A 13439-nucleotide genomic window follows, 5' to 3' on the forward strand; every position below is an offset into this window, starting at 1 on the left:
CACACACACACACACACACACACAGAGAGAGAGAGAGAGAGAGAGAGAGAGAGCTGGGGGGTGGGTGGGTGGAGGAAGCCTGGGAGCAGGAGAGAGTTCAAGGTAGGGATTTTGAAATATGTAACAGGTACTTGTGATATGAAGAGAGCCGGGAGGCCAGCATGTGCTTTGGTATATTAATAGGCATCACAGATAGCCATTTTCTCTCCAGCCTTTTGGAATTCGGGGGAAATGGAATCTGACACTAGTCCCATCCCAGACGGCTGGCATAGTTATATTTCACAGGGAAGAAAGAAACTGCTGGCCTGTACCCTGTTGCTGCTTCACACCTAGCACTGTGGCCTTTAGAGCACGGTCCCCTGGCCCCTCTCATTTTCTGAAGGTGGGGGAGGGGCGCGGGAGTGCTGTTCGCTATCATACCAGCAGCACTGGTGCTGGCAAAGTGTCCCTTGTGGTAGGTACACCATCCCAATTGAAAACAGATTAGCTCTGATGACAAACTGACCCAGGCTGGCTTTCTGCGTGGCAATGGCCTCCATTTCAAGCTGACCCCATCATGGATGATTACAGTATGATAGGATTTGGCAGAACAAAGGTAGGAGTTTTGAATTCTTACCTGCAATTTCTAGCTGTGGAAGAGAATTTCAGAAAGCAGAACAGCAACAATAGCTTGGTCCTTACTGGATGAAAACCCGCTGGCTTCCCTCCTTGTGTGTGTGTGTGTGTGTGTGTGTGTGTGTGTGTGTTTATGCTCCCAGGAATTCAACAACCCAGTTTCTTCAAACACCAAATAAGCTCTCTGACACCAATTATGCTATAAACTTCTCCTTCTGTCTTAAGTGCTAGAAAGCCAGGGAGGGAAATCCGAGTGATTGAATCCAGTGGTTATTAGGATGAATATTTTAACATTTACTCTCCCTGTGCTTTTCCTGTATATGTGTGTGGTATGTGCTTGTGAATACGTGGGTACAAGTACCTGTACATTTATGCATGTGTGTGTGTGGGAGGGGTCAAAGCAGGACTGTCACCCTGTTTCTCCCCACCTTATTGGCTTGAGACAGGGTTCCCCACTGAACAGAAAGCCCACTGTCTCTGCCAGTGTCTTAGTCAGGGTTTTATTGCTACCATAAAACACCATGACCGGAAAGAAAGTTGGGGAGAAAAGATTTATTTGACTTACATTTCCAGATCACAATTCATCATTGGAGGAAATTAGGACAGGAACTCAAACAGGGCTAGAAACTAGAGTCAGGAACTGATGGAGAGACCATGGAGAGGTGTTGCCTTCTGACTTGCTTCAAATGGCTTGCTCAGCTTGCTTTCTCATAGAACCTAGGACTACCAGCCCAGGGACGGCACCACCCACTGTGGGCTCGGACTTCCCCCCACTGAACACTAATTGAAAAAATGCCTTACAGCTGAATCTCATGGAGGCATTTCCTCAACTCTTTCCTCTCTGATGACTCTAGCTTCTGTCAAGCTGATACACAAAACCAGCCAGTACAGCTCTCAGATCTGCTTGCCTCTGCTCTCTTCCTGCAATCCTGGGGTTACAGCAGTGTCTTGGAGATTTGAACGCAGGTTCTCATGCTTACAGAGTATGCCTTTTAACCACCCTGTTATTTCACCAGCTCTTTCTTTCTTTCTTTCTTTCTTTCTTTCTTTCTTTCTTTCTTTCTTTCTTTCTTTCTTTCTTTCTTTCTTTCTTGTTTGTTTTTCGAAACAGGGTTTCTCTGTGTAGCCCTGGCTGTCCTGGAACTCACTCTGTAGACCAAGATGGCCTCAAACTCCGAAATCCACCTACCTCTGCCTCCACAAGTGCTGGGATTAAAGGCATGCACCACCACTGCCAGGCTGGCTACCAGTTCTGTTTCTTATGTGTTATTTTTATTATAGATCATATTGCAAATATATTGTGTTCTTGGATACTTTTTCTGTGCTCTGGTTTCTAGCACTGCTTTTACTTTTTGGCCTCCCTGATGGTAACTTCTGTTTTGGTTTGTTTGTTTCCTCTTCTACCTCCCCAGCCCACCTCCCAGTCCTGTTATTTGTTAGGATTTCCCCTTTTCTCATGGGATATACATTCTGAAGACTTGAACTGCTTGTTGGGTATCAACAATTCCTAAAGAGTACAGTATCAATGGTTGTACTTTTCTTACAAAATTGATTCAGATTCGAACAGATCGGCTGTTTAATGGCACACATAGTGTGTGTGTGTGTGTGTGTGTGTGTGTCCCCACTGGTATAATAAACACAGTACCTCTGTGGCTCATAACCTCCCTCCCTCAGGAACCTACCCCTGTTCTTCCCTCTTCACTGTCTTTGTGAATAGTTAAGTAGTAACCTCTTGTCTTTGGTGTGAACTTACACATAAGGAAGGCTCTTACTTCTCTGCAACCCGAGTTTAATGTCTATATTCTGTTGTTCCTATCCCCTGTAAAACATTTCTGTAGTCTGTCTCTTACCGTTGCTCTCTACCAGCCCTGGACTTCAGACACCAAATCAGATGAGTTCCCTATTGTTACAAAATATAATGTGGCAAGGGGTACCTGGTGGACCCATGCCAAGATGTCCCCCTGAGAAGTTATGCCATGTAAGAGACCTGGTATCAAGGGATTTTATTGGGGGCAGGAGAGGGAGTGTGGGGACCTGGAGAAGTGGTAGAGGCAGATAGGGGCAGCGCCACGAGGGCATAGAAGTGAGAGCTGGGGGTGGGGGGTGGGCAGAGAAGGTCAGAGAAGTGGAGAAAGAGGCTGGCTAGGCAGAGAGAGAGAGAGAGAGAGAGAGAGAGAGAGAGAGAGAGAGGCTGGGCAGTCCTTTTACACACCACCTGTACCTGGCAGCAGGTAAGGGTGGCAAGTGATAATGATGCAGTGAACAGCTCGGTCCCTGGGAGGAGCCTAGTGGAATGCCTGTAAGCAGACACCTATGGGCTCTTCTTCGTCCTGGATAAACTCCGGTACAGTATAAAATTCCTGTGGCTGTTAATAGCCTGAGAGGCAGTGGAAGCTCATCATGCTAACATAAGTCCCTTCACAGCTAGGTAACTCTGGCTATTCCTACCTCCAGTGGTCCATCGTAACAGTTGCTTGTATATCAGCAATTTATGTGGTTGGGGTTTCGCCTAGAGACTGGAGCTGGGCTCTGGTTTTGTTGGGGGGCAACTTGGAAACTAAGGCTAGGTGCCAGCTTGTTAGTTTACCCGAGTACAAACTTAGGTCAGGGTCTCTAAAATGGAGTCTGAACTTAAAAAAGAGTTGGCCTCTCACAGACACATCACACATAGTGTGATCCATGAGAAAGAAAACCGGGAACCAGATCAAACCCATGAGGAGAAAATGATACAGTCAAGAGACACGGTGAGCACAGGATGGAGGAGTCGGCTGCTAGAGAAACAGGGTGTGTTGTGTTAGAGTTACCATATTATAGAAGCCATGGTGTCCGTGGATAAGCCCATGGGAACCATCTGCTATCAAGTAGAGAATTGCCTTTGCTGTCTGCTTGCTCATACAGTTGGTGACATCGTAGGTTTACAGCAGCAGCAGCAGATGTGTGGACAGTGACATTCTGATGGCCAAGACGTATTAGGTTGATAGAATCTTTTGACTTCATAATGACTCCTGGTACCATTGTTGGGTATGGAGTTTATCAGTCGTTTACTGAAACATGGCTATGTTATTGTTTAAGACTGAGTTTTTATACATTATATGGTAAATTCCCAGAGGTCTAGAGACTAACGAGCAGAATGGCTAATAATAAGTTCTCAGCAAATACGTGTTAACTGAATGACTGGTAGTTTTTCTTGCTGGATAAGAATCTCAAATGCATTGCTGGAGCTTCTAGAAAACTCAGAGCCAGGCTTGTTGAGAAGGCTTAGTGGGTAAAAGCACTTGCCACCAACTGGGATAACCTGAGCTGGATCCTCAGGACCAGCATGGTAAAAGGAGAGAACTGAGTTCCATACGTTGTCCTCTGACCTTCATGCACACTTGGGGACTCAAGCAAGCAGGTTTGAATGTATGTGTGAGCACAGGCTTACCCCTCTTCCTCCCATGCACACACACTAAATAAGGTGTGACTTTTAAAAAAATGTTAGGGTTTGGAGAGATGACCTAGTGATTAAGACCATTTGCTCCACTTGCAGAGGATCCAGGTTTAGTTCCCAGCACACATATCTGGGAGCTCAAAACTGCCTGGGACTCCAATTATAGGGGATATGGCCCCTTCTTCTGGACTCTGTGGGATCCAGACACAGATGTTGTATACATCTTATATGCAGGCATTCATACATGCACATAAGATAAAAATAACTCTTTTTTTAAAATTGTAATAATTTTGAACAAAGGAAACAGAGAGATAGATACAGAGACAGACAGACAGACAGACAGACAGACACACACACACACACACAGAGAGAGAGAGAGAGAGAGAGAGAGAGAGAGAGAGAGAGAGAGAGAGAGAGACAGACAGACAGACAGACAGACAGACAGACACACACACACACACACACACAGAGAGAGAGAGAGAGAGAGAGAGAGAGAGAGAGAGAGAGAGAGAGAGACCAAAGTTGAATGCTTATTCTCTGAGTCACCTTTCACCCATGTTCTCTTCCTATGGGGTCATGCTAGAGAACAGCAGTAGAGCAATACGAAAGCAAATTTGCAGAAATCACTTATACAAAGAGAAAGATGATGTTACAGAATTAATATTATCTGGCTGAACACGTGGCTTTGGATACCTATTTCAGGAGGTCCTTCTAATTCTCTCACAGAAAGTCTAACATTTTCCTGTCTTTCCTGTCTTTCCAGCATTAACAACAAGTGAGTCTTTGCAGAAGGCAAGCAAATCACATCAGGTAAAAGATCTGAGAAGTACTGGAAACATTTGGTTTTGGATTAAAAAAGTCCCCTAATAGAAGTTTTCACTGGTGCACTTGGGATAATAAAATATTACTAAGAGGCAAAATGCACAGGAACTCTTATGAAGTGGTCAAAGACTTGTGAACCTGTACTCTGGGCAGAAGCACTACTGACTGTTACTTTGACATGCACAGCATGCATGTTTTGAAAGCAAGAAGAAAAATGTTTACAGATACATACAAAATCAGCATGCCCCCCTTGCATGAAGCCCAGCATTATTGACGTGACCTCAGTGCCAACACCTGCTTCTGCCATTGCTCTTGTAGTTTGAGGTTTCCTTTCATTTATGTTTATTGCAAAAATGATGGAAATAGCTCCAAACCTTTTTTTAGGCATGACAGCTGTCCACGAAAGCAGCCTTTCCTTGGAGACAGTCATGCCTTCGGTTCTGCCTCTGGCTGATTCTGGGCTTCCCGTATGCTGCAGAATGAGACAGGAAGAAAGGAAGGAAATAGTTTGGCAGCCCCAAGGGAAGTGGGAATGTCCTCATAAGATACCCAAATGCCTGGTTCAGTGCACCAAGCATTGTGATGTCAATGGCCCTTTAAATTCCTTAAATTTAACATTGAGATTTTTTTATTATTTATTTATTTATTTATTTATTTTTACCTTTGATAGAATTTTTATTATTATTATTTTTTTTTATTTACCTTTCAAATGCTATCCTGAAAGTTCCCTATACCCTCCCCATCCCCCTGCTCCCCTACCTACCAACTCCCACTACTTGGCCCTGGCCTTCCCCTGTGCTGGGTCATATAAAGTTTGCAAGACCAAGGGGCCTCTCTTCCCAATGATGGCCAATTAGGGGGCCCTGTGCTCCATCCAATAGTTGACTGTGAGCATTCACTTCTGTGTTTACCAGGCATTGGCATAGCCTCACAAGAGGCCGCAATATCAGGGTCCCTTCAGCAGAATCTTGCTGGCATGTGCATTAGTATCTAGGTTTGGTGGCTGATGATGGGATGGATTCCCGGATGGGGTAGTCTCTGGATAGTCCATCCTTTCATCTTAGCTCTAAATTTTGTCTCTGTACCTGTGTCCTTTCATGAGTATTTTGTTCCTTATTCTAAGGAGGAATGAAGTATCCACACGATGGTCATCCTTCTTGGTTTTCTTGTGTTTTATATAATGTATCTTGGGTATTCTAAGTTTCTGGGCTAATATCCGCTTATCAGTGAGTGCATATCTAGTGACTTCTTTTGTGATTGGGTTACCTCACTAAGGATGATATCCTCCAGATACATCCATTTGCCCAAGAATTTCATAAATTCATTGTTTTTAATAGCTGAGTAGTACTCCATTGTGTAAAATGTAAATGAAGAAAATATCGAATAATATAATTTTAAAAAAGGATTAAGTTTAGAGCCAAAGACAGCAAACTCATTACATAGTCACACGAATAGTGTATTTTTTTTGTTTTTTGTTTTTTGTTTTTGTTTTTTTTTTATAAAAACTAACAATATCTTTCTAAATGAAAATACAATTGGTGGGAAAAATGGTACTGACACTTTGACAAATCTCATTTGTATCTGGCTTGATGATAGTGTTTGGTAACTGTGATTCTTAATGTGAATTGTCAACTTGACAGAACACAGAATCTCCTGTGAGGCAAGTTTCTGGGTATCCCTTTTAGGGATGATCTTGATTATGCCAACTGAGGTGGGAGACCCACCCACTGTGGCATCATTTCCTGTTGTAGCCTTGGACTGTGTAAGGGGAGAGAGGGATCAGAGTGGCAGCATGCACATATTGCTCTCTGCTTCCTGGGTGTGGATGTGATGTGAGCTTCAAGCTCCTGCCAACCCGACTCCCCAGCCGTGAAGTACAGAACGCTGGACTGTGAGTCCCCTGGACTGTGAGCCACAATAAACACTTCCTCCCTTAATCTGCTCTTGTAGAAATATTTATTAGAGGAATAAGAGAAGAACCTAAGACAGCTTTTGTTGTGGTTGTTGTTGTTGCTTGACAGAATGCAAAGAAGAAAAAACGTACAGGATGAAAGTTATTTTGCTCAGAGTTTTAGGTAGTTCCTTTCACCATCACTTGGAGGGCCTGGTGGAGCTGAGCAGCTGATAGCATCTCAGCCAGGGAACAGAGAAAGAAGGAGGGAGAAGGAAAGGGGGCTAAGGAGATGAGCAGATGTCTGTGTTCTTGGCTGGTTTCCCCCTTCCATTTTATCTAGCTCCCCAATCTACTGATGGTGCAGTCCACAGTCACGGCACGTTTGCCCTACTTAGTTAATCTTGTTTGGAAACATTTTCATGGACATGCCCCGAGGTGTGCTTCTCTAATCTCCCTTGTGCCCTTCACTGTGATGAAACTGACAAGAAGAACCATCCCAAGGAGACAGAGATGGAGCTCATCCCTGCTCTCATGTTCTGTGTGATGAAGCATGAGTGCCTAGTGCCACCATATTCATTCCCCCTGGGAAACTGCCCAGTCGTGCTCATAAGAGAACAACACTGAAAAGGACAAATCAAGTCTCCTGCATCCTTAGATGTACTGGGCTCCCAGGCCGTGCCTTTAGGACCACCCTGATAAGAAATTCGAAATTCAGCTTCCTTTTCCTTTTTATTTGTTTTCTCTACAAACTGAGGTCAGCCATGGTAAGTAAGCACAGCTCATACCATGGTTATCAGTTTTTAGTCACTTGATCTCTGAGTGCAATAGCCCAATGTACCTGATGTGTAAGACTTGGATGATTTAGGGATATGGGCAAAACACTTTGGGCTTTTTAGGGAGGGGGGAATTAAACCTGTTTTAGAACTCTGAGCTTGTTTTTGCCTTGGAGACACACCGGGCAGAATAGCATGAGATGTAATGACATTTTGGGTGATTAGAAGGCATTCTTAGGATAGGATGGGTCTCAAGGTACCTTCTGGAAATGTCAGTATTCCACAGCAAGGGATCAATCACTTTGCCTGTGTCTTGGCAGATCAACAGCCAACAGACCATCTTGATCATTGCCTGCTGTGTGGGATTTGTGCTGATGGTGTTCTTGTTTCTGGCGTTTCTCCTTCGAGGTAAGGTGGGCGGGGCCAGATGTAAGTGGCCTGCAGGGATGGGCGTTTGTGGGTGGACTCCAGAGGTGTCATGGGAGGAGGGTAGTTCTGTTTCCCCCTCTTTCCTTTTATCCCCCAAAGGATTGGTTCTCTCACTGACCTCACATGAGCTGTGGGGGAGTGACAGGTAAGTCCATTACCACCAAATGCCTTTGTGTGTGGACCTCTGAGTGAGGCTGACACTTGGGTGATGAATAATGAGACCGAGATGGTCTTCATTGATAGGACACAGATGCCATGCATGAGTTGTGTCTAATTTGTCCTGTCTTTGTTACTGCCTTGTGTAGAAGGGCCTGTTGTTACTTCTCTCTTTTCTTTTCTTCTTTTACTTTCCCCTGTCCCCCAAGACAGGGTTTCTCTGTGTAGCCCTGGCTGTCCTGGAACTCACTTTGTGGATCAAGCTGGCCTCAAACTCAGAAATCCACCTACCTTCCTCTGCGTTTTGAGTGCTGGGATTAAAAGTGCATGCCATGATGCCTGCATATTCCCTTTTTTAAATTATTTATTTATTTGTTTGTTTATCTGTGTATGTATGTATGTATGTATGTATGTATGTATGTATGTATCTATCTATCTATCTATCTATCTATCATCTATCTATCTACCATATATCTATATGTGTGTGAGTGTTTTGCCTGCATATATGTCTGCACACCACATGTGTACCTGGTGTCCATGGAAACCAGAAAAAGGCATAAGATCTGTAACTAGAGTTACAGACAGTTATGAACTATTATGCGGGTGCTAGCAACTGAACCTGGGTCTGCTGGAAGAACATTCTGTGCTCCTACCTAACGAGCAACCTCTCCTTCCCTGTTACTCCTTTCTTCCAGTTAAAAATACCCCTGGATCCCTGACTTATATTTTCAAGGAATGTTACAGGAGTACATCTCTGAACAGTCCTGCTCTTATATGTGTCGTTAAAGCAGGCTTGCTTAGGGACCACAGATGGCCTTTAGGAGAGAGTCCTGGGGAATGGTTTGCCAACATGTTCTTGTGTCCATGTCTATACTTTACAGGGGACAGGGTCTAAAGTTTTTATGAAATTCTGAAGTTCACCTATGATTTATACTTTCCCGACCTCAAAACACAAACAGAAGACTATAACCACTGCAAAATGGAGCTATAAAATAAGCATTATGGTTTTCATATAAAATACAGGCACACAGCAGGTACCCACTACTGTTATAAAAAAGAGGGAAATTGATGCTTTATGGCACTCAGCCATAAGATGGAGATTATTCTCTGTTGAACCTGTCCTTAGAGAGTGCTGCAAACACTATCTAGAATTTCCTGGAGCCTTGCTGTTAGCACTTACTTATCTGAAGTCATAGATGCTGTTTTGGATGATGCTGGGTACATATCACAAAAAGTGCTTTAAAACCCAAATGTGCTGGGGAGGGAGGTAAGTTCATGAGTAAAGTGCTTGCCACTTAAGCCTGAGGATCTGAATATGAGTCTCAGAACCCCACAGAGTGGCAGAGTGGCATTTGCTGTAATCCCTGTGTCAAGGAGGCAGGGACTGGTAGTGAATCTCTAGGGCTTTCCAGGCAGCCAGCCTGGCTCATTGGCAAGTTCTAGGCCACTAAGAGATTCCTTCTCAAAGAACAAGGTAGGCAGAGCCTGAGGAAGACACTTGAAGTTCACTTCTACCTTCTACATGCTTGTACATAGGTGTGCACAGATACCTGCATACACGTAAAAGCCAGCACAAATATGAATATTCACAGACATGCATGCATATACACACACAGTGAAATAACTTGAATGTGTTACTAAGTAACTCTAAGCATTGTTCAACCTGCATCAGAGAAGCTGCTTCATGTAGCAAATGCTAAATACCAAAGAGACCCACATTTGGACAATGTGCAGAGTCGGAGACTTTGGAGCACTCAGCCTTCAGTGGGATTTTATCAGACCCCTCCTCTCAGAGCTCAGGCATCTATTTGGAAGGAAATGTTCTAAGAGCCAGAGGTAGTGGGTGACTCCAATAGGCCAAACGCACTATGAAATCACCGAGACCATGATGGAATGCAGAGAACCTGAGCACCACCTGCACAAGGCCTAAACAGACTCAAACTGCACAAGATCCCAGCACTGAGAGGGGCAGCAGACACAAAGCCCCACTCCTAACACAGAGGCTATTGCAGTTGACACATGTGGGAAAATCTGTTTTCTCCAATGGAGTGTCACTGGATATAGCAACCACACTCTAAGCCAGGTCCCATGCCTGGGAATAGTTGGCCCACCCAAAATTGTTTTGCTTGAGTGTGTGTGTGTGTGTGTGTGTGTGTGTGTGTGTGTGCGCGCGCGCACGCATATGGATGTACATACTCTTTGTTTTATATTTTTTGTCTTATTGCTTATTGTTTTTCTTGTGTTTATCTGTTTTGATTTTCATTTTTGTTGTTTTCCATGTTTTTTTGTTTTTGTTTTTGTTTTTTTTTTTTAAAGATGGGGAAAAGGAAGGAGAAAGAGAGAAAAAGGAACCTAGAGAGAATGAGAAGTTGAGTGGGTGGGGTTAGGGAAAATTTGGTAAGATTTGGGGGAGAGAAAGAAAATGATCAAATATGTTTTATGAAAAGAAGATTTTTTAAATAAAATTGGATTAAAAATGTAACAGCTTTATACTATAACCTATAACACAGGAGCAGCTTTGACTTGAACGGGTTGGATTGAGGGCCAGAGGCAGCAAGTATCAACCAGGGGAGAGAGGCTGTCCTTGCTGGTGCTAGTCTACTTTATATATAAGGGGGTGGGCGTCTCCCTGCCGTTCACAAAGCAGCTCTCTGCTCACATCAAGGCCTTGTCTTTTCAGGGAAAGTCACAGAAGCCAATTGTTTGCAGAGACACAAGAGGTAATTCATCTTGCATGGCCGATTGTTATGTTGATTATACAGCCTGTTACACATGATTAGATGCTACTCAGTGGTTTAATGACTTGTGCTTGTGTTCTGATTAAACACAGGGTTGGAGAGACAAGGCATTAGAGGCAGAAAAAGCAGTGGAGATTTAACTCACATTAACCTCTGTCTCAGTTAATACTACACGTGTGTCCAAAATAGAACTAAAGACAGCAGGAAGTATTAATGGAAGTATAGCATGCAAAAAAAAAAAAAGGTGATGCATGTCATTGCATTCTGTGCTTAAAGCTGGTTCAGCACTGAGTGGCTTATTTTAAAAGCACATTGCTTGTGTGGAGTCACTGAGAAAAGCAATATGGAAATTAAAGTATTTTGCAATATTATTCCTGGGATTTGGTTCCTTTGCCCCACAGACCGGCATGTTTCATGGTTTGCTTTGATTTTTGTAAGAGTCTCTGAAGAGTGTCTGGAAATAGATTTTGAATATCTGTTCTGTTTATAGCTTTTAGGGGAAAGAAATGAGAAGACTTGGTAAAATTAAAGACTTGTAATAATTAGTTGCATCAACACCCCATCATTTATTAACAATGACCCAATATTATGTGGGGAATCTTAGGCCCTACAAAGTGACTTTCTGAGTTCAAAGCTGGGGCTCTCTTGGGATATCAATGGATTTAGATCATGATTTCATACTTTTCAAAGCAAGGTGTAATCTCTTGTCTTGTTAAAGCTCAGCAAAGCTCTCTGTGCTCTCTAGCCTCAGTTTCCCCATCTGTAGACTCGGAGACTTAGGCAGGATAAGGTCTGAGTCTTGTGTGCTCAGCCTGTGTTAGTGGTGCTGTAGCTGAGCAGGTCCAGTGATTTTGCTTTTTCTGTTTGTTTTTCTTTTTTTTTTTTTTTAATCTGCCTTCTTTTCATTTCACAGGCCAGACAACACTGAAGACAGTGACAGCGTCCTCAATGACATGTCACACGGGAGGGATGATGAAGAAGGGATCTTCACTCTCTGACTCACCATCTTTATTTAGGATTAAGGATAGGGAATGGCACTTGAAGTGTCAAAATAAGTTTGGGGACATTGTAGTTTTGGTTTAAAGCCTCACTCTGTTTACTGATGCTGTGGGTTCTGTCTGGTTGTGTCTTCCCACATGAAGGAGCTTTAGAGACACATCTTCCCTGCCTCGTGCTTTAGTCCTCTTTGTAGTTTTGAGGCTAGATGACTTTTCACAGTGGGCTTGAACACTGTCAGTGATGGCGGAAATCATTGCCACAGCTTTGGGAGTCTCTTCCAGTCTCCCAGCAGTAGAGGGAGGGTAGAAATAGCCAATGGAAAAAATCCCTCTTTTCAAACAGTAGCTGAACTTCATTTACACAGAGCTCTTTTAACCTGTCATCTGTCTTCTTCTTGGTATCTAAGCTGACTTTTGTTTTTGTTTTTGTTTTGTTGTTATGATGTTAACTTCTCTTCATATTCAAGTGTCTTTAAAGTTGACTACAGTGCCTTCTGAACTCCTGCCAGAGACTTTGGGTTTTGGAAGCTGCCTGGTACCCAACACAGCAGGGGTGCCAATGACAAGGATCCTGTGCAAATGAAACACTGAAGCGATCCAAATAAATTCCTCCAAGTGTAATTCATTTTACTGCAGCACAGGAAGAACAAATTTGTTTTAAAAGTTTAATAATTAATGCCATTATGAACCCTGGGAGAGAAATAAGAGCAAATACCTGTTGAATAAATGAATGTAAGAAAACCTATGTCTGAGCAAGAATACTCTGTCTGGCTACTATGGGAAGCTAGCTGGATCTGAAAGACATTCTCGGACTAGCCTCATGTTCAGGGCAACAGTATCATTAAATGAATAAGCCTCCAGCCCCTAACCTTAGGAGAATTCTGCAGTCAAGTGAGGAATTTTCAAAATAGATTCCAGTCCTCTAGTGATTCTTTTATGCTTAGTCCAGTTATGAGTTGAACATCCAAGTATTTTTTTTAAGGACCCAAAGAAATGCAACCAGTGCTATTACCAGAATTTTGGAGTGGCTCTAGAGTTGCCACATGTTGCTGGGAAAATTGGGGTCTTAGAGTTCGTATTCTACTTAATAAAAGAATTTTTAACAATGGATTCAAAAGGAAGCATGAAGGCAATTTCATTGGAGTTTGTTTTTGTTTTTGTTTTTGTTTTTAATAAGGAAACCTTACTGAGAAGAAAAAGGAAAAGCTCATGCAAGGGCTTACTTTTCCTCATTTCTCTTTAGGGATGCTTAATACAAACCTGCTATCCTAAAAGGTGGTCTCTCAGACAGGTGATTGACCAACCCAACAGGGTTAACTGTTACAGGAGAAGGCAGAAGCTTGTCCCCACCAGAGGTGGATTCCATTCTTTAAGGTGACCCCTGTAACCACCCCTGTACCAGCTCTGCAGTTTTTAAGCCGGTCACTTCAGGTCGAGCAGCCACCACTCCTGCTGAGCTTGTTAGGAATATGAATTCTTGCTCTCATTCTGTACCTGCTGAACCAGAAACTGTAGGAGAAAGCCTGGGGACCTGTGGGTTAGCAAGCTCTTACACAGTAATAGCTCCCATCAGGTGGGGTCTCC

General features: G+C 43.3%; 1 protein-coding gene across 1 annotated transcript in view; it reads left to right on the top strand.

Annotated features, from left to right (window-relative positions):
• The window catches only part of LOC110332725 (T-cell immunoglobulin and mucin domain-containing protein 4), a 32340-nt gene extending 19784 nt beyond the window's left edge, over window positions 1-12556 (top strand). The window contains exons 6-9 of the mRNA XM_021214063.2: window positions 4809-4855; window positions 7855-7942; window positions 10800-10839; window positions 11771-12556. Of these exons, the coding sequence (XP_021069722.1) occupies window positions 4809-4855; window positions 7855-7942; window positions 10800-10839; window positions 11771-11855 (260 nt within the window). The 3' untranslated portion in view covers window positions 11856-12556. The remainder of the gene's footprint in view (window positions 1-4808; window positions 4856-7854; window positions 7943-10799; window positions 10840-11770) is intronic.
• The last annotated feature ends 883 nt before the right edge of the window (window positions 12557-13439 follow it).

Source organism: Mus pahari, chromosome 14 (genome assembly GCF_900095145.1).
Source record: "Mus pahari chromosome 14, PAHARI_EIJ_v1.1, whole genome shotgun sequence".
NCBI lineage: Eukaryota > Metazoa > Chordata > Mammalia > Rodentia > Muridae > Mus > Mus pahari.